General features: G+C 40.6%; 1 protein-coding gene across 2 annotated transcripts; it reads left to right on the plus strand.

Moving 5' to 3' along the window:
- Positions 1-1,347: 1,347 nt before the first annotated feature.
- Positions 1,348-21,239, plus strand: NEMP1 (nuclear envelope integral membrane protein 1). Of its 2 annotated transcripts, none has more exons than XM_033866435.2 (9): positions 1,348-1,372; positions 8,764-8,888; positions 10,072-10,291; positions 11,664-11,736; positions 13,122-13,215; positions 13,688-13,802; positions 14,519-14,744; positions 15,857-16,030; positions 16,740-21,239. In XM_033866435.2, exons 2-9 carry the CDS (start codon positions 8,787-8,789, stop codon positions 16,921-16,923), a joined length of 1,188 nt encoding a protein of 395 aa, XP_033722326.1. In that variant the 5' UTR covers positions 1,348-1,372; positions 8,764-8,786; the 3' UTR covers positions 16,924-21,239. The 2 variants fall into 2 exon arrangements, with proteins under 2 accessions (XP_033722326.1, XP_004313772.1); XM_004313724.4 differs by lacking the exon at positions 1,348-1,372 and adding an exon at positions 1,442-1,602.
- Positions 21,240-21,549: the final 310 nt, after the last annotated feature.

Genomic DNA, 21,549 nt, shown 5'->3' on the forward strand with positions numbered 1-21,549 from the left:
CACTATCAGATCCTCTAAAAAATAAGATGCTTCAATTTCGACTAACATTTACTGAACACCTGCTATGTGCTAGGCATTCTGCTAGGCCCTCACTGTGTAAATCATTTAATGGGAAGCGCCTGATGCGCAGAAAGAACCCAGGCTTTGGGGTAAGACTTGGGTTGGAACCACAGCCCAGCCCAACGAATTATGCAATCTTAGGCAGGTTCCTTTGCCTGTCTTAGCCTTGGCTTCTTCATAAATGAAGCTATTTATCTCACAGGATGTTGTGAGGAATAAAAAAGTTTCTCTTAATATTCACATGCATTTTGCTTCCAACAGAAACTACCCTATGACCACATTTTAAAATTAATTTATTTTGTCTGTGTTGGGTCTTCGTTGCTGCGGGGGCTTTCTCTAATTGCGGCAAGCGGGGGCTACTCTTTTTTTTTTTTAAAGAAACTGCTTTTTGTTTATTTATTTATTTATTTTTGGCTGTGTTGGGTCTTCGTTTCTGTGCAAGGGCTTTCTCTAGTTGCGGCAAGCGGGGGCCACTCTTCATCGCGGTACGAGGGCCTTTCACTGTCGCGGCCGCTCTTGTTGCGGGGCACAGCTCCAGACGCGCAGGCTCAGTAGTTGTGGCTCACGGGCCTAGTTGCTCCGCGGCATGTGGGATCTTCCCAGAGCAGGGCTCAAACCTGTGTTCCCTGCATTGGCGGGCAGATTCTCAACCACTGCGCCACCAGGGAAGCCCCGTATGACCACATTTTTAAACGTTAATGTTTATTCCTTATAAAACTGTCAACACAACTTTCTGTCACTTCCCTTCTAAATCATTTAGGATTTTGGAGGACACAATGTCTTAAGTTTCCCACAGTGACAAGATCGTGGTGAAAAGAAAGGAAACAGAGGGAACCTGAGCCAATTTCGATGGAAATATCAAGTTTGGTAAAAAAGAGTTAACTCCGGGGCTTCCCTGGTGGCGCAGTGGTTGAGAGTCCGTCTGCCGATGCAGGGGATAGGGATTCGTGCCCCGATCCAAGAAGATGACGTGCCGCGGAGCGGCTGGGCTCGTGAGGCATGGCCACTAAGCCTGCGCGTCCGCAGCCTGTGCTCCGCAATGGGAGAGGCCACAACAGTGAGAGGCCCGCGCACCGAAAAAATTTGATTTTCTATTGGTTAAGCTTACCATCAATCGCGCCAGTTGTAAATAAACTGGAGACGGAAGCATGTTGTTAAGGGGTGGGATCTTCCTGTCGCCATTGCTAATATGAGAATCAGTTTTCTAATAGGCTGAAAGCTGCTTCTTTCCGCCCTCGCGCATCAGTTGCTAAGAGGCGGGACTATAGGGTCCATAAAGGACTGAAGACTCGAAGCCTCGCCCGTCCGATTGGTTGGTAGGGGGCGGGTCTTGTAGCGGATAGGCTGCTGGCCCTGCCAGTTCCGGGTTAGTTGCTGGGGAGGGGCACGTGAGGAGGAGGTGGCGTGAGGAGACCATGGCGGGAGGAATGAAAGTGGCGGTCTTATCTGCAGTTGGTGCCGGGCCCTGGAGCTGGGGGGCCGGGGGCGGTGGTGCAGTGCGACTGCTCCTGGTCCTCTCCGGCTGCTTGGTCTGCGGCTCAGGTACCGCCCGGCAGCAGCAGCCGAGGGAGCGGGTACCGAGGGGTTATATTTAGAAAAGTGGGGAGCGTCCCCAGGGCGTGGGCCGTTATTCTGACGGGCGCGGGCGTGGTGCGAAGGAAGAAGCTTCATCCTTGGCGAACGGGCGCCGGCACTGAGGGACCAGGGCCCTGGGGTGGCCTGCGGGAGCTACCCAGAGTGGGGAGGAGCTTGAAGCCTTTTTGGCGGAGACGGGGAGGCCTGCATTGGGTGAGAAGCGGTCCTGGGGGCTGCATCCTGCTGCATGGGCCTCCTCGATTTTTTTTTTGTTGTTGTTGTTCAAAGGAAGGTGACCCGAGGACCGAATGGACAGGCAGAGCTGCCACTGGGAAGGGAGCATACCGTTCATTCAGAAAATTAGCAACACCTGAGCGTATGCTGTCAGGACTCGGCATGGGTGGCTGAAGAGATAATTATAGTTCACTGAAATGCAGTGAGCTCTTTCAGTATCTTACGCCTTTGTAAGATCCTGGCTCCAACCGGCCCTATAGAACCGACCTGGAGCCGTTAAATTCCCGTTTCCAAAAACGCTAGTCAGTATCGAGTAGTTTTCTTTTGGAAATTTATTCATTCCTCAAGCAGACTTTCTTGATGCCTGCTACTGCATAATTGGCTCTGGACTGGGATGAAATTGTTTTCCTTTAACGCTCTAATTCAGAAAACCTAGACTGTGTTTGTAAAAAAAAAACCTCCTTCTACCCTTGTTAAGTGCACAACAGAAAGATAAGCGATGTTTCCAAGCTTCCACTGGAGGGAGTAGAGACTCATGGGGCTAAGGAGAATCGTATCTTGTAAACACATATGCTCTCTCACCTTTCCGTCGTTTGCTGCCTATCTCTTGCTGTCACTTATGATTATCCTTAGCTGCAGCTTTAAGGTTATCTCAGGATCCATAGAACTAGTTTCAAACTGCAGCGTCCTTCTGAAACGGTTTTTATAGGGAGAGGGGAATAGGTAACCAAGAAGGTACTTTTCCAGGGGCAGGGCCCAGAGTAACATTTGAAGGGCTACATATGATCTGAATGAACTTTGACCAGATGTTTAACCTTAGAGGCTGTGTATTGTGGAAATGAAAGAGAATATTTATATCAAAATGCTCCCACGTAGTCCGTGCTCTATCAGCAGGCTCAAAGTTTCTTTAATAAGGAGAGGAATGGGGACTTTTTGGCTTGGAGAAGGGTAAACTTGGGATACGTGTTCTTTGTGGCCTAATAGATCATGTAGGTGGCAGCTACAAGGAGACAATCATGTAATAGAGTAGAACTTTCTAAAAGTGGGATCTACCTAAAGAGAGAATGGAGTACTTCAAAAGGCAGGGAGTTCTTTTAGACCATTTGGCAAGTACAATTAAGTATAAGGAAGTAGAAAAATCACTTACTGTTTATTCCATTCAGAGGCAGTCCGTTAAAGCACGCTTTCTTCTGGTCTGTTTCCACATGTTTTTAATTAAAATTTTTTTTTGAATTGATAATATATTCATAAACTTGTCAGCACTTCAGTTCTCTTCCCTGGAGGCCACCAGTTGCTGCCAGAGATAGTTTTCTCATATGGTTTTGTAGCATAAACATTTTCCTATGTCATTTAAAATTCTTCATAAATGTTATTTTTAGTTTCATCCTGTGGACAGATTTTTTTTTTTAGGATAGATTCTCAGAAATGGATTTATTCAATCAAAAGTGAAAATATATTTAAGACCCTTGAAACATCTTGCTAAAATATTTTTCTGAAAAGGTGTGCCGGTTTATACGATTATCAGCTATATTTGCTTGTGACCCATTCCCTTGCCAGCATTGGATATTCCAGACAGAAACACCTTTGCTAATTTGATAGATTGAAAGCGGCATCTTAATTTACTTTGCATTTCTTGCATTATTTGTGAGGAAGCATCTTTCAAATATTAATTAGTTATTTAATTTTCTGTTTAGAGTTTACATTTTTTGGAGAGTGTGTCCTTTGCTCTTGGCCTATTTATTGTGATTACTGTTTATTGGGATGTTTGTGTACTTTTAAAATCAGTTGATGAACTTTTTAATATTTTAAGGATGTATATTTTTATAATCTATTTATTACAGAACTTTAATTTGCCCCCTTTATCTTTTTAAATAGAAGATTTATATTTTTTATGTGATCACTTGATTTTATTCTTTAGATTTATTTCCATTGCTTTTGTACTTGAAGATTCCGCCAAAATTAAATTTTTGTATATGTATATTTTGTGGTACAATTTAATTATTTTTCATTTTACTTTTTAATCAGCGGTTAATGTTAGTATTTGGTGTGAGGTGAGTATCTAGATAGATTTTATTTTCCAAATAACTAGTCAGTTGTACCAGCATCACATTGAATAATCCTTTGCTAAGCCCACTAATTTAAGATGCTAGTTTTTAAGGAGCATTTTAAGATGCTTTTAAGTATGAACTGGATTACCTCTTGACAGAAATGAATAGAGGCTATTTAAGAATTAGAAGAGGTGGTTTTTCATAAATTTTTAGGGTCTTTTCTGGTCCTCACATACTATGAATCATTTTCATTACCTTCTACCAGTAGATGTTAAATGATCAGTGTTGTTGATTGATGAATTATAAGTAAATACGAAGTTACTAACTTTTAAGTAGCTGGTTTATGGGAAAATACAATAAGCAAGTTGTGATTCACTAAATTCCAAGGAGGCATTTTCCAAGAAGAACTAGATCTTTGGGCTCAGAAGGCATTTTTTAAATGTTTAATTTATTGTGCTTTTTAACATGCTGGCTAACTCACTTTGGGGAGGGGAAGGAAAGTGTTGTGTATGTCCTTTTGCTATGGGAAGCACAAGATTGTAACATGAGCATTTTGACAGCTTGTATATATTGAAGGTAATTGGTGTAGTTCTATGTTTTTCTAATAATTTAAGCTATAGCTGGAGTGGTGATTGTTTGCACAGATTATCCCCTTAGGCTGATTTGGTGTGTTTTCCCTCTCAATGAATTTCCAAAGATACGGCTGGCCAAGGTGCTGATTTCTGTAGGAGATTGGTGTTAGAGAGGTTTGTTTGTTTATTTACAGTGCTTTCCTTTGAATGGTGTGGAACTTGGGTAAAGGAAGGTTTAAGAAAATGTTGCTTGTTAAATTATATATTTATTTGTCCGTGGGATCTTAGTTCCCTGACCAGGGATAGAACCTGCGCCCCCTACAGTGGAAGCACGGGAGTCCTAACCACTGGACCGCCAGGGAATTACCCCCAAAATGTTGCTTTTTATAAAAGTTTTATTCCTTTAGGAAAATGACATTGAAGAATTTTAAAATTGGTTTAAAAATACTGATGTCTGTTCTTGGCATTAAATTTTTCAAATCTCCTGTGCTATTGACATATTATTTGTATCTTACTACCCTCTTGAAAATAATAATGGGCTTAAAGAGATGTTGTGTTATATTACTTGGTGCTGTGGGAGAAAGGAGTTAATAAAGTGTGACTCTTAGGTTTTTTAAAATTTATTTGTAAATACACAGTTTTAAACTTTACATAATCTTACTCTCTTACAGTCTCCAGAAGAAAATAAACTCTTGATCCATATTTGTGAGTGGGTGTTCTTTCAGTATATTTGGGCTTCCTAGTGAAACAAATGTCAATAGGATTTTGAAAGGGTTTCATTTTATGAAAAATAGGCTTGGAGGAAATCCAAATTACTATTGAATTAAACCCTAGTGAGAGATTGATAGATGAGGTTCAGGACATACTACTCCAAAATATGGCACCTTGGCATATTGAATATTTTAAGCTGAGGGAGTTTGAGAAAACAGCAAAGCCGAAAAGTCACTCTGACCTCCCGCACTTTGCCCTCCTTCCTTGAAATAGGCCATGAAATCCTCATGTGAGAGGTGTCCTCCCTATACCTGGAGGAAAGGAGCATCCTTGTCTTCGAAGACAAAGGGGCATGAAGAAGAATCCTAATAAACAGGGCTTGCTCAGTTTCCCCCACTTTACTACACTTACCTCATACTTAACCTATCGTTCCTCTGCAAATGTCCACTTTTCGTCAAACCTAGCATAAAAGTACGTGGGTCTGTTTCTTTGGGTCTTTATTTCCTTAGAGGTTTTCATGTCACATAAAAGATATGAAATAAATTTGTATGATTTTCTCCTGTTAATATGTCTTTGTCAGTTTAATTTTTGGACCCAGCCAGGGACCCAAGACGGTCAAGGAAAACTTTTCCTCCCCTGCAATATCAAGACTGAATTTTAAAATATTGAGATATAATTCACATACCATAAAATCCACCCTTTCATTGGTCTTCCGTATACAGTTGATCCTTAAACAACACAGATTTGAATTGCATGGGTCCACTTATACGTGGATTTTTATTTTCAATAAATACATACTATAGTACTACCTGATCTTTGGTTGGTTGAATCCACAGATGCGGAACTGTGGATCTAGAAGGCTAACTAAAGTTATACGCTGATTTTTGACTGAGCAGAGAGGTGGCATCCCTAACCATGGTTGTTCATGGGGCAGCTGTATTCACAGTATTGTGCAACCATCACCACTGACTAATTACAGAATTTTTTTTAATAGATTTTATTTATTTATTTATTGGCTGCGTTGGGTCTTCCGTTGCTGTGCGTGGACTTTCTCTAGTTGCTGCGAGTGGGGTCTACTCTCTGTTGCGGTGCAAGGGCTTATTGTGGAGGCTTCTCGTTGCGGAGCATGGGCTCTAGGTGCGCAGGCTTCGGTAGTTGTGGCACGCGGGCTCAGCAGTTGTGGCTCGTGGGCTCTAGAGCACAGGCTCAGTAGTTGTGGCACACGGGCTTAGTTGCTCCACGGCATGTGGGATCTTCCAGGACCAGGGCTCGAACCTGTGTCCCCTGCATTGGCAGGCGGATTCTTAACTACTGCAGCACCAGGCATCCCCAGAATATTTTTATTACTCCAAAATGAGGCCCCATACCCCTTAAAGGTCTCTCCCCATTCCCTTCTCCTCCTAGCCCCTGACGACCACTGATCTACTTTCTGCGCCTTTGCTTATTCTGGATATTTATATAAATGGAATCATTTAATATGTGGACTTTTTCTTGACTGGCTTTCATTCAACAAAAAGTTTTTAAGGTTCATGTTGTAGTATGTATCAGTACTTTTATGGCTGAATAATATTCCATTGTATCAATAATACCGCATTTTGCTTATCCGTTGATCAGCTGATGGACATTTGGGGTGTTTCCACTTTTTGGTTATTATGGATATTGCTGCAGTGAACATTTGTGTACAGGTTTCGGTGTGAACATGTTTTCACTTCTCTTGGGTGTATACATAGGAGTGGAATTGCTGTGTCATGTAATAATTGTGTTTTAGTTTTTGAGGAACTGCCAAGCTGTTTTCCAGAGAGACTGTACCATTTTACATTCCCACCAGCAATGTGTGAGGGTTCCAGTTTCTGCACATCCTTGCCAACACGTGGTTATTGTCCTCTTTTTGATTAGAGCCATCCTAATGAATGTGAAGTGGTATTTCATTGTGGTTTTGACTTGCATTTCCATAATAGCTAATGATGTTGAATCTCTTTTCATTGTGCTTATTGGCCATTTGTGTATCTTCTTTGGAGAAATGTCTATTCAAATCCTTTATGCATTCTAAACATTGGGTTATTTCTCTTTTTATTGTTGAATTGTAGTAGTTCTTTATATATTCTGGATATTAGACCCTTATCAGATATATGATTTGCAAGTATTTCCTCCCACTTTGTGGGTCATCTTTTCACTTTCTTGATAGTGGCCATTGAAACACAAAAGTTTAAAATTTTTGAAACCATTGTCAAATCCAAGGTCACAAAGGTTTACACACCTGTTTTCTTCTTCTAAGAGTTTTTTAGTTTTCGTTCTTAATATTAAGGTTTGTTTGTTTGTTTTGTTTTTTTGTTTGTTTTGCTGTACGCGGGCCTCTCACTGTTGTGGCCTCTCCTGTTGCGGAGCACAAGCTCCGGACGCGCAGGCTCAGCGGCCATGGCTCACGGGCCCAGCTGCTCCGCGGCATGTGGGATCTTCCCGGACCGGGGCACGAACCCGCGTCCCCTGCATCGGCAGGCGGGCTCTCAACCACTGCGCCACCAGGGAAGCCCAATATTTAGGTTTAAGACCGAATTTAACTTCAAAATTAGTCTGCGCTTCACTCTAAAACCATTTTGAACTGATGGGTGTCATTACCTTTTTTGTGTGTGTAACTTTGGCTTTGTAAGGTTTGTTTGAGGTTTTTGTGTTTTGGGGTGTTTTGTTTATTTAAATCTACCCACCTTTATACTAAGAACCAAAGAGTTAACTAAATTTCCCCTGAGAGTAGCACTAAATGAGTTGGTAAGTACAGTGTAGAGCAAGGAAGAAGATATTGAAATGTTTTGTGGTGAAGAAAGTAACTTGTGCAAACTTGGGTGGGAAGATATGATAATGGTCACTTGTAAACCTTAAATTAGCTGAGATTGAATATAAATTCCTCAGGGGAGATCTGTTTTGGTAAAATCAGAGGGACTGCATATGTTCATTGGCTGCTCTTAAAACTTGAATGAAACAAAACAGCTGGAAAAAAGCAACTTTGCAGTCTTTTAGTATCTGCTTAAAGTACTCTAAATACAAAAAGTGTTGCTAATTCTGTTCATCCTACTCAGGATATGGATAGAGAAAGTCACCAGATGGGGTTACTTTAGCTATGCCTTTATAAGAGAAACAGGACCTGGGTGTGAATGTCAGTTTAGCTGTCTACTAGCTGTGTGACTTTGGACAAATTACTTAATCTTTCCTAAGCATCAGTTTCCTCATTTGTAAAATGGGGGTTATGAGAGTGCCAACCTCACAGCATTGCTGGGAGGGTTAAATGAGACAGACAACATACTGTCTGTCTTAATAAACACGTAATAGTGGCTTTTATTATTACTTATCCTGGATTAGTGACCATTTGTAATATTTAACTAATTACATTTGGCAGGAATAAGACTGCCTTATTTCTTCTCTCATCTCAGTTTTCTTCTTCGTGTCTTAGTCGCTGATATTTTTAACCCCAGCTTTAAGAAAGTGGTCAGTTTAATTCTTTTTATGAAATGAGTTATAGTTACTAGCTTGTTCTGTTATTATACTTAATTATTTTCTTTCTTTGCATAAAGCCGGAATTGATTTAAACGTGGTCATGCTTCAGGAATCCCAAGTTTATTATATGAATACCAGTCAACAATCCTGTTATAAAAATGTGCTTATCCCGAAGTGGCATGATATATGGACACAGATACAGGTAATGATTTGGAGGCTCCTGGCAGGGGCAGTTTCTGTGAATATCTGTCTGTCTGTGATTAGTGAGTACATTGACACTTTCTTCCCTTCTCACATGCAGTTAAAAAAATATATATGTGTGTGTGTGTGTGTGTGTGTGTGTGTGTGTAAAATTAACAACCTTGATAAGATTATGATTATTCTTAATCTCATCAGTGTTTTCATCAGTAAAGCATTTATGCCTATTTTGTGTTTCTCTCTCTGTTTCTTTAAGTGGCCTGAGATAAACTTCCTTCCTCCTTTTCCCCAAGAGAGTACTTCCTTCTCTTCCCCTCACTCCTTTTACACTCACAGAGACACAGACACACACATATAGACCTCTCTTTCTTTTTAAAGGTCTTAGGCCTTCTTTGGGCTGGACACTGTTGCGTGCCTATCAGGATGTAAACTCTCGCCTTGCTGCTCCTATTCTATTTTGATTCTACACAAGGTGTTGCATAAATGCCCTGAGCTGAAGTTTCCCCTTGATAGAATGACTTTGGTCTCATTTATTTCATAACACTGTTGAGCCAGAGTGTCTGGCTGTAATGATTGAACAAAATGAGTCCTTGGAAATGTTTCTGCTGCTATAAGCATGGTTACTGGTAAGGGATTTGTTCACATCAAAAACATAAGGTGGGCTCGTGGGTTTTTAAAAAAAATTCTCTTTTTTCATTGTCTGATATAAAGATCATATTCCATCTGGAGCACATTATAACCAACATTTACCCATAATCAGTGATTTGTGACAAAGGGTTGAACTTTTCAGCTTGTCATTATGGGAAACATTTTTGGTGCTGTTTATGCCTGGCAGTTTTCTTAATATTCTAGACCCTTGCTTTGCATGATCTCTCATAAATAGCTGTATTGGTAACTCTTTCAGCTTGGAAGTCTTTTTTTCCCCCCTATGTTCTGGCCTAATACTAGATTCAGATCATGTTAACAATAAAACATTCTAACAGCTGCCTCTCTGTACCATGTACAGTGTTATTTGCCCAGTTATCTTTTAGCTGCTGTATCTCTGTATTTCTCATAAGCCTGTGGAAAGCTGGTGCCATTATTGATTTAGTTATTTACTCTAAAGGTTTTTTTTTTTTTAATTATATTTGTGAAAATTTTAAATTCCTACTTTCTTCTTTCTCATCCTGATTTTACTTGTGTTACAGATTCGGGTAAATAGTTCCAAACTGGTCCGAGTCACCCAGGTGGAGAATGAGGATAAACTGAAGGAGCTAGAGAAGTTTAGTATCTGGAACTTTTTTTCCTCCTTTTTAAAAGAGAAATTGAATGACACCTCTGTTAACGTGGGTCTATACAGCACAAAAACCTGCCTCAAAGTTGAGATTATAGAGGAAGACACCAAGTACAGTGTCACTGTGACCCGGAGTAAGTCTTACCTCTGTTTTTCTGATGGATTCTCTGGTGAGAAGGGACTGAGCTTTCGAGGATGTAATTAGTGAGAAAAGTCAGCCCAAGACAGCTCCATTTTGGTTCTGATTATAACCTGAATATACCACTGCTCCAAACAGTTCAGAGAGCCTCCACCCCTCATAAAACCCTTTAAGCCTAGATTTGAGACTTTACCATAAGTCATTCTGAGTACTTCCTTACCTGGAATTGTGAAGACTTGTATTTCTAATACTTCCAATGGCTCTGAGCTGATATGCCTAGTATTCTTCAGAGTAAGATAGATGTATTCCTTGTCTTCTAGGCACTTATAGACAAAGATAGATGTCTTGAAATGTACAGGTCTACATTTGAAGACATGAATGGTTAACAATAAAAACTAAAGAAGGGTAGAACTGAATACCTCACAAACAAAAGAATATATGTGGAACCATAAATAAATATGAACATCACTGCAGTTTCAGGCTTATTCAGTCTAATTGGGAGTTTTCCCTTCTCTGAATGTGTCTGAGAAAGCTTCACAGAAGAGGTGGACCATTAGCCTCTTGGATTCTCTGTGACTTTTGGTCTCTCCTTGGTAACTGCTGTCTTAGGAGAGTAATGTTTTAAGTAGTAGAAATGTTCCTGGGTTTTGCTACGAAATACATTGTGCCCTTCCAACTGTCCTAGGGTTCCACAGTTCTTTGGTTGAACAGGATCAGCCTGTTTTTTTGGTGTTCCTTTTGCATTTACTGATCCCTCTCACTCTTCTGTTTGTGGACTTCCCCTAGACTCAAGAGCTCTTGAATGTGAAAGCTGTGGGAGTGTCTGGTATGCCAGTAAGGGGTCTATGCTTGGGCCCCCTGGTCCTGGGTGAGATGTGTTTTGAGTATAGGCTTTTCCAACACAGTGCTTGTGTAGCGAAGAGAAGTAGGTGGTGGTGTTGGTCAAGCAGAGACCAACAGTTAGAGAACAGCAGAGGGCCCGGACCCCAAGTTCTGGGCTGATCTGAATCCGAGCATGTGTGACTTAAGGCCCGAAAACCAGAGTGGTGGAGACCCCTTGTGGGCGACTGCATGAAGCGCTGATGGCACTATGACTCCATCAAAAGCAAAGCTTAGCTTCTTTTAGCCTTAGCTTAGTAGCCAAAATAAAAATAAACTCTTGAGGGAAGTACAGGTTAGACAGAGACCTAATTATACTTTCTCTTTGGAAGGGTGCCCAGGCTTTGTGTGGAATTTAAAATGCTGTTTAGGTGGGCTGTTTGCATATATTTTATTAGCTGACCAATGATGCCAACATTGTCTTTTATTCTGTAATGCCTTAAATTGTTTTGTTCCCATATTAAGCAGAAGTCTTTTATTTATTTCAGGATTTGACCCCAAACTCTTCCTCATTTTTCTCCTTGGACTTATTCTATTTTTTTGTGGTGACTTGCTGAGCAGGTAGGTTCCAAGGCTAGCGGGCAGAATGAGGAGGCTCAGACCTACCCTGCTTGACTTTTTTTTTTATTCATTCTTGGCTGCGTTGAGTCTTCATTGCTGCGCACGGGCTTTCTCTAGTTGCGGCGAGTGGGGGCTACTCCTCGTTGCAGTGCGCGGGCTTCTCACTGTGGTGGCTTCTCTTGTTGCGGAGCACGGGCTCTAGGCGTGTGGGCTTCAGTAGTTGTGGCACATGGGCTCAGTAGTCATGGCTCGCGGGCTCTAGAGCACAGGCTCAGTAGTTGTGGCGCACAGGCTTAGTTGCTCTGTGGCATGTGGGATCTTCCCAGACCAGGGCTCAAACCCATGTCCCCTGCATTTGCAGGCAGATTCTTAACCACTGCGCCACCAGGGAAGTCCAACCCTGCTTGACTTTTATCATAAAGACTTGAAGTGCTGCCATTCCCTTTTCTAGGACCTTTATGGATGGCTAGGCCATTGCCTGCTTCAATAATTTAAAAAAATAATATGTGTTATAATTATTTTCTTGTATTAATAAGATTGGTAATAATGAAATTCCCCCATTAGGTTACCCATCATGTGTGGGATTTAGCCAATACAGCACCACCCTTTCCACCGTTAGAAATGTTTAGCCCTCATTTTTACAGGGCTGTGTGTTGATGAGTTTCATGCTGTTCAGAAGTAAAGAAACAAATATCAACCACTTACTCATTTCCTGCCTTTAGGAACCTACTAGCTAGATGAAACAGACATGTACAAATATAAAGAAAACATATAGATAACAAACATTGAACAAAGGTAGAATTAACATTAACTTTGAACACAAGGAGAATATTTGTGGAATAGTGAATGAAAGCTTACCAATTGAAGTTCAACTGGAGCAAGGTTGGTGGAAGTTGTTCCTTATTTTGGGGATCCTGAGAGAAACTCAAAGTGAGAGACGGATATCTGGTAGAAAGAACCTAGAAGAGGAAGAGGAGCTCTCTGTTCTGTGCCCTGTGTTTGGTTTATCCTTCTGGGTAATCAGTTCAGTTCTAGTTTCCAGTGTCTACTGGGGCTCTTCCTTCTCCCTAGAGAAGCTGTGCAGTTCCCAGAAGAAAGATTCCCATTAGAAATTGCCTGGGGAGAGGTACTGGGGATGGGAGCGGGAGACTAAGCAGAGGTTTATTACTGGGATATATTTGAGGGGCCCTTATTGATACTAATCTTCATAATCTGGCAGCAACTACATTGTACTAGTCTCTTCAGTTTTCTCATCTGAAGTGTTGGGCAAATACCTGCTCTCACCATGTACCTTTTTTCTATCTTTTGGCTGGGTTAGTTGTCTAGTTTGAACAGTGCCATATATGAATACACACGTAGTCATGAAATGAATTTTATCTCTGCAGAAGTCAAATCTTCTACTATTCCACTGGGATGAGTGTGGGAATTGTGACCTCTTTACTAATCATCATTTTTATGCTGTCCAAGTTTATGCCCAAGGTAAGAAGCAGAATCCTCACATGCAGTTAGGATGAGCTTGGATAGTTGAAGGATTGTTTTTGGATAATCTTACAGCACTGAAAATTTGCATTGACGGCTGATAAGTAAATGTCCTACTCTTTCCTTGATTCAGAAAGGTACTTTCCATGATGAAACTTGCAGCCTCATTACATACAATCTCTCCCTTTTTATTTGAAATCCTGTATACAGTGGGGGTGATTAAAGTCTTCTTCCTGTTTGTTAATTACATAGATTATATAGCCAGGCTTTTAAGTTATTTAGCATCTCATTTTCCCAGTTTTCTTTGCAGACTGTACCATTTAAAATATAAAGGACATCTTTTTAAGAGATGTGTTTTGTGCATTTTTAGTAGGTTGAATTTTTTTTTTTTTTAAATCACAGTTCTATTTTGTTTCTTTTATGTATGGAAAGCCCATTGTAACTTTTTGCTTTCACTTCTACTCTTTCTTAGAAAAGTCCCATTTACATCATCCTGGTAGGAGGCTGGTCCTTTTCTCTGTACCTCATTCAGCTAGTTTTTAAAAATTTACAAGAGATCTGGAGATGTTATTGGCAGTATCTTTTAAGTAAGTGTTGTTGGTTTTGCTTTACTTTTTATATGTTTATAGGCTGTTTTAGTTAATTTGATCATGAAAAGATGTTGCTTGCTTACTGCTTACGGGAGTTTAATAGTCTATGCCATTTTGTTAACTTGTAAGAATCATAGTTCTTTACTTATTTCTAACCCCTCTATACAGTTGTGACCTTCTCTTAAATTAAAATGATGCTGCTAGGGAGAAGACTTTAATTTCTTGGTGTTTATAAATACGTCTCTGTTTACACAGTAGGCATCTTTCTGAAAAGCCGTAAATTGACTTTATGAATATAATCATATTTTAAATACACTTGAGGGCCTTAAGAAGTAAAGGACTCTACAGTGAACCTTATCTATAAAGCGAGAATCTTTTGGTTATAAAGATAGTAACTCTTAATCTATCCTTTGAGAGCAGATTAATCTGGATTTTCATATATTAGGTTTTTTAAACAGACTATTTTAGAGTTGTTCAACATGTAGGTTTAATTCTCCATTTGAGAATTAAATAAATTTAGGATAGTAGAAAGGATAGAAGCTTAAAGAGATTAATATATATGAATAATGAAAAAAGTGAATAATTGAGTAACGATCTTACCTATTTCCCTGGTTCATTAGGCGCTACATAGTGAATTTACTGCTGCTCCCCACACAGATTATTTTTACCAACTGTAGATTAAAAAGAATGTCTTCTGATAACTCTTCTCATAGGCTATGTCCTTGCAGTTGGATTCATGAGTTTTGCAGTCTGTTACAAGTATGGGCCCTTGGAGAATGAACGAAGTATCAACCTGCTGACTTGGACCTTGCAGCTGATGGGCTTATGTTTCATGTATTCCAGTATCCAGATACCACACATTGCCCTTGCCATTATCATCACTGCACTGTGTACTAAGAGCGTGGAGTACCCTATTCACTGGCTGTACATCACCTACAGGTGACTGAAAGGCAGTGTAACTTTGTACTGAAACATGCAATGTGGGATGCAGTTGCTGCAAAAGGAGACAGAGGTGTTGACCTGGGAGCCTCTTTGTTAATGCAAATTTATGGTATTATGCTTCACTTTTATTTCCTTCAAGTCTTTCTTTTTAGATTCTCTGTAGGCATTTTTATAGAATTTATAAATTCTGGTTATTTTATATATAAAATAAAAACATCTAGTAAAGTGTCATGTGTTCTTGTTACCACTAGGTGATGCAAAGTATATCACTTTTATACCGCATGCCTCAGGTCACCTGGTTTCAGATTATTTCACACTGGCTCTCAGGTTGCTCTGGGAGTCCTATTCTTTTTTTTTTTTTTTTTTTAATTTATTTTTGGCTGTGTTGGGTCTTCGTTTCTGTGCGAGGGCTTTCTCTAGTTGTGGCGAGCAGGGGCTACGCTTCATCGCGGTGCGCAGGCCTCTCACTATCGCGGCCTCTCTTGTTGCGGAGCACAGGCTCCAGACGTGCAGGCTCAGTAGTTGTGGCTCACGGGCCTAGTTGCTCCATGGCACGTGGGATCCTCCCAGGCCAGGGCTCGAACCCGTGTCCCCTCCACTGGCAGGCAGATTCTCAACCACTGCGCAACCAGGGAAGCCCCCTGGGAGTCCTATTCTTAGTTTAAGATGTAATTCAAAGCATGTTGTCACTTTGTATGGTGACTGTGGAATGGTCATAGGTTCTGAGGTTATCAATGTTCTTTCTATTACAGATAGTCAAAGTAATGCTTTCAGTTCGGGGGGAACCAAGTTAATGAACCACAGTCTTATGCCATCATTTCTTGTGGTTTTTCCATTTATTGGGAAATAAATATTTTGTCTGTCACTTATTGGAAAATAAGTGAATTTGTTCACATTACTGAATAATATTGACGACTCTGACTTGTCACTCATAGTCTAACATGTCAAGGGTACATTATAACTAAAGATGTCTGTAGAAGAAAGGTGGGAGCAGTGACTCTTAATGCTCAGGGTCTCTGCTGTATGCTTGACCCACTGAAGGGAGTTAGATGTAAGGGTGGATGTAGATTACTGATTAATCATTCATGATGTTATTTTGGTGAGCACAGAAAGATGTGTAATGCAACAGAAAAGACTGTCCCCCCTCGTCTTCTGACAGAAGAAGAATATCGGATACAAGGAGAGGTAGAGACCCGAAAGGCTTTAGAGAAGCTTAGAGAATACTGCAACAGTCCAGACTGCCCGGCTTGGAAGACTGTTTCTCGAATCCAGTCTCCAAAAAGGTAAATAAACTCTTTGCCAGAAGTGCCAAGTGTCTGTCAGGGTGCTTGTGACCTTCAGTTTTAACAGAGATTATGCTTCTGTAATCATTTTGTATTTGTGGCTTTGTTTTCCTTGTTCATCTAGGAGTAGTCAAGAGAAAGGTACTCATATCACATGTTAAGCAGTAGCCTGTTTTCTGATTCCTCAAAGAACTATTTACTCTAGCTTTGATTTTAGCATTGAGATGAGAAGACTTTAGTACCATATTAAGTTTCCCCTTTGATAGTTTTGCACTGCTCTCTTGAGTGTTTTTTTTTTTAATTTTTTTTTTTTTTAGGAGAGGGGATCCTTTTTATTTGGAAACATGTGAAGCTTCAATTTGGAATCCTGATGGCATAAAGTTTATAGGGCCATAAACACAAATAAATGTGTAATGCCCCTTAATCTTATCAGGATTACGGATGACTAAAGGAACTTTAGCACTTCCATAACTAAAAGTGCTTATTAAGCAGGATGGGGTTGCAGGAGATGTTGGCCTATGATCCCAGCTTTCCTTTTCTTCTTATTTCTTGCTTTAGTCTACTTACCTGCCAGAGTAAGGATAAGGGTATTGGCTAGACTCAATATAATTTGAGCTGAGAGCATACCAAGGGTTTCAGTTTGCTCTTATTTTGAAAGAAAACAGGACAGAAGGCAGGTTCCTAATGAGTATTATCTTCTGTTTTTCAGATTTGCTGACTTTGTGGAAGGATCTTTCCACCTCACACCCAATGAGGTTTCTGTCCATGAGCAGGAATATGGGTTAGAGAGCATTATTGCCCAGGATGAACTCTATGAAGAAACATCCTCTGAAGAGGAGGACTTAGATTCTCGGTACCCCCCCATCACACAACAGAACAGCTTCTTGACTTAGGTAGTCGTCAGTTATTTTTATGTGGATTGGCTTGGTACCTCAATGGTCCAGGTTGCATGTGTTGCACAATTGCTTCTCAAATCTTGGAAGTTGAGTGAGATAGTGCTGAAATTCTCCCGCTGAAATTAGAGGCCTGAGTAGACCTCCCTCTGGAAATGGTCTTGGTGGTCTCTGGGGTCCCGAGGAAGCAGGGTGGATAAAGTAGTGACTGCTTCCCAACACGTCCCATTGGTTAAGTTCTTGGCCCACCTTTATATTTCCGAAGAAACTGGATTGCCACAGCTAGCATGGCATTCCAGCTCCTCTTTGAAAGTTGATTCAGTCGTGGCATTTCAAACTCAGAAGTGATAACTGTTATATGTGAAGTAATGCTTTCAGACTATAGGCTGCATCTTTCAGAGACAAATCCACAAATCTGAGCCTCTTTTACTTCTGCTTTTATTTCAGTGACTTTAGCATAATCCTTGTTTCAACTGTTTTAAGAGGAAAATAGATTATTATTTGTCTGTCTTGTTTTTTAAGTGAATACATTTTAAAAAAATGTGACAAACTCGTTCCAGAGCCAGCAAGTGCTCCAGAGTGACCAGCCCAGTAGGCCCCTACGTATTTATTAATATGGATTATCCATTAAAGCCCGAGGAGTGTTGTGCTGAGCTTTGGATTAGTTCTCACACCTATGATATTCTAAGTCCTGCCTGCAGGCCTTTCTGTAGATGAGGTCTGTTGGGGTTTTTATTATATTTAACTTTCAATTCTATTTTAAAAATAGGTTTGCATTCTTCCCTTCTAAGTCCTCGTTGCCCCATTTGCCCTTTCAGGAAGGGTCTATTCCGTCACCTCTGAAGTATATACATTTCAGTATATACATGTTTATATATACAAGTATATACATTTAAGTATATACATGTTTCATTAAGTATATACATGTTTCATTTCTTATATTCTCTTCCCTTTGGTTTATAATAGCATTGTTTCTGCTGATTAGGAGGAGTGATCTTATTTAGGGAATTTAAATGCTTTTTAAGGTTCTCCATTTTTCCTGTCAGTGGGTCACATATCTTTGAATTGCTGTGGGATCAAGAAACTATCTCCTTTTCCCTTGCCTTCCTTTGTCTACCCATTCTACCTATTCTTTTCAGCCTTTCCGTACCACCTGTATCCCTCCCCACCGGAAGTCTGGCTAATTTGTGAGCCTAAAACTATCTGTGAAGGTTCTTGATACAATATACACATTGTAGCTATGTGGCTGCCGCAGTTTGCATTGTCAGGAGATAGACCTCCAGATAATCCTTATGCCTCTGGGTGCCTGTTCAGCCATCAGGAGCAGATGCACTTTTCTATGAACTTATTGTACTTATTTGCAATTCCATTTCTGACCAGAGGTTCATGCTGCCTTTTATTACAGTGGCATTGGTTTCACTTTCTTTTGCCATTGCAAAGTACCCTTATAAACAAGCATTGCCATTTATGAGGGAGCAAATTCCCAAGTCTCTGTCATTCGCTTGGTTCTGTCTTTGTGACCCTCGTACCTTGGAAAAAGCTATAATTACTTTATTCAGGAAGATAGACACTGATGGCAGGAGCACAGCATTGGACTGACTGGCTTAACCATGATCATGGAGAAGGCAGATGATTTTTTAAGAAGCTGTAATGACTCCTTCAGACCAGCCATTAACAGATCATGTTGAAAGGTTCTGGACTCCATTACAGACTTCCAAAATGTCAGTTCTGAGATTCCCCTCCAGGTGACCAGTTGATTTTTTTCTGCCGGTGTTTCCCACAGCTTTAAACTGTCCTAAAGTGACAACTACCTCAGTTGGCAGCAGATAGACATATAGCAGAAAGTGAAAAATAAGCAGTATTTGGACAGATGCCATGGGTTAAAGTTGCTTTATATTAGGAAACCTTTCTATCTTTGTGAATTATGTACGTGGTAACATTTTATCTCTCTACAAAGAACTGTTAAGACCGCTGAAATTTACTATTTTTTGCCTCATTAATAGAAATCGAGACTTAGCATGTTTGAGCCTAAGCTGATTTGAAAGAATAATTCGGCTGTACAAATGGTCTCAGGATTCCCTGGAGACTTTGGTGCCTTCCCCATATAACTACTTAGAGACATGGTTGCTTGCCTCCAGTGTGACTTTTCCCGACTCATGTCTTTATTTCAGCAAGAAAGCATTGTGAAGTAGAGAAAGATTCTCGTCTTTTTCTGTTTAGTAAACCCCTTGTGATATACACTTTCCATCTCAAGATGAGTTTTTCTCACTGTGTTTGAATTTGGGATGAGTAAAATCAAACTCAGTTTATTACTCCCTGTCTGGTAGTTGGAGAACTGAGCTGTAGGCAGTGGCAATGACAATGGGTCCTGCAGCATGAGAGCTGCTCTCAGACAGTGAAGGACGGTGCCTCTGGTGTGCTGTGTCCTTGCCCTGTCTTCTTGTGTGGCTCTGCCCCAGATGCTTCAGAGCCTCTGTGCGCCTGGAGATTGCTTGACTTCGTAAACCTTTTTTAGGAGCTGTTCTTGTCTCCCTTTTGGCCACTGAGTCTGCTGGCTCAGTCACTACTTGAAGCCCCCACTTAATTTTCAGTTACAGCTCTTGCAGTTTCGGCATAGTCTCGTCTCAGACAGATCTCATCAAGAAGGATTGAAGGGATAACTGTGGAGTGAGCTGGACATTGGAGCTACGTCTGCTGCCATGTCAGCATCTTGCTCGGCAAATATCAAGCTGTAAATTGGCCCTAGGGCTCTGGGTCCCATCAGCATCAGAAATCTATTGCCCCTAATGGGTCTGACCAAGTTGTGTAGAGCATGACTCCCATTAATGGGAATACAAGAGCCAACTGGCCTAAAACATTTCCCCTTCACTTTCCCACTCAGATTACTTTCAGAAGACCCATGGAACCAATGACTGATAATAAGGAAAATTTAGCAACTTTGATATCTTCTAATAAGAAATTCCTATCAGCCACTTCATCCCACCAAAACTAGTTTACTTCTTCCCCCAAATTCATGACCTTTATGTTAGTTACGGGATTTTGCTGATGATAGACTTTGAGTCCCGGTGTTCCATTTTGTGCTAATACATCCCATTTTAGGGCCTAGCCTTCTCTTCATTGACTGTGTTCCCTTCAACCCAATCCCCACTTTACATATACAATAGAGAGTTGATGAATGAAAGGACCCAAATAGGCCAGATAGTTCCCCCAGGCCCTGATATCCATAAAAGGCTTGGGAATGGATTATGCAATTGCCCTCAATCTTTTTGTTGTTCCAGAAAAAATGATGGGCCCAGATGGATGCCTACATAAAAATGGTTCCTAGCTGTGTACTCATAACTTTTCTCTGAATTGAGTAGTGAAAGTTGAAGTAGGAGAAAAGGAAATTAAATGTCCTTCTAGTATTCCTTTGGACTTGGGTCTGACATAAGAGATAATAACCTATATTGAAATGCCAAGAATTTTATCTGAATCAAGGAGAGGACAGTTTGACAGATTTATTATGCCTTCATGTTACATAGGCACTGAAACCAAGTAATAAACATAAAATAGCCATTGCACAGGCAAATGCACCTAAAACCTTTTGTTTATGTTTTGATGTAGCAGAAATTGATTTTTAGGGAAACCTATGCAATTGTGGTGTTCCGGGGGTATCTCTTGGTAACTTAGCTTATGGATTCAGTTGCTATTGAGTTGGATTCTAGACAGTTATTACCTTGAAAAGGGAATTTGGTGCCTTATATGATGGGAGCCAGAGACTGCTGGGAATAAACAAAGCGGATTCACACCAGTGTCAACACACAGCTTTAGTGGGGAAGGGGATGGCACACAGTATCCCCAAATTTGGGGCTTTTGTCTCCCATACCCCCCGCCCATGTGTCTCATCTTCCTTTTCACACTCTTGACAATAACTTGAAAATGGTGAAACCACCTTCTCCGAAATTTTCTACAGCATGGACAACATTCTTTTCTTATTAACATAATAGATAGCTCATAAGGTGAGTGTTAGAACTGTTACAGCCTGCAGTTGCCTCCCTTTATCAAGTTTCTAGAATTGATGGTGAAATAGGGAGTTACTGGGTAAGTTTTAGCCTGTGGGTAATGCCTTAGTGTTATTTTAAAAGATTTGTCATTTATATTTAAAATAAGTTCATGAATGTTTGAAAGCAACAAAATGATCAGGGATGACTCTTTGCCATGGGTCTCATTTTCACTCTTTCCTGTAAGGAAAAACAATGACGTCTTATTATATATTTTTTCATTTTTATTGTACAAGTTTGTAAGTAATCCCAATTTTAATAAAGTTTTATAGACTATATAGTGGTTTCTCTTAATGAACATGTACTTTTTTTTTTTTTTGCGGTACGCGGGCCTCTCACTGTTGGGGCCTCTCCCATTGCGGAGCACAGGCTTCAGACGCGTAGGCCCAGCGGCCATGGCTCACAGGCCCAGCCGCTCTGCGGCACGTGGGATCTTCCCGGACCGGGGCACGAATCCGTGTCCCCTGCATCGGCAGGTGGACTGTGAACCACTGCGCCACCAGGGAAGCCCTGAACATGTACTTAAAAAAAAAAAATTTATTTAATTTATTTATTTTTGTCTGTGTTGGGTCTTCGTTGCTGCGCA

This window comes from Tursiops truncatus, chromosome 11 (assembly GCF_011762595.2).
Source record: "Tursiops truncatus isolate mTurTru1 chromosome 11, mTurTru1.mat.Y, whole genome shotgun sequence".
NCBI lineage: Eukaryota > Metazoa > Chordata > Mammalia > Artiodactyla > Delphinidae > Tursiops > Tursiops truncatus.

What these genes read in the sequence shown, in the direction of transcription:
- NEMP1 (XM_004313724.4), top strand. Translation starts at nt 1,476, where the DNA reads ATGGCGGGAGGAATGAAAGTGGCGGTCTTATCTGCAGTTGGTGCCGGG. An exon ending in CTGCTTGGTCTGCGGCTCAG is followed by an intron (nt 1,603 to 8,763) that starts GTACCGCCCGGC and finishes CTTTGCATAAAG; the next exon opens with CCGGAATTGATTTAAACGTG. An exon ending in CGAATCCAGTCTCCAAAAAG is followed by an intron (nt 16,031 to 16,739) that starts GTAAATAAACTC and finishes TCTGTTTTTCAG; the next exon opens with ATTTGCTGACTTTGTGGAAG.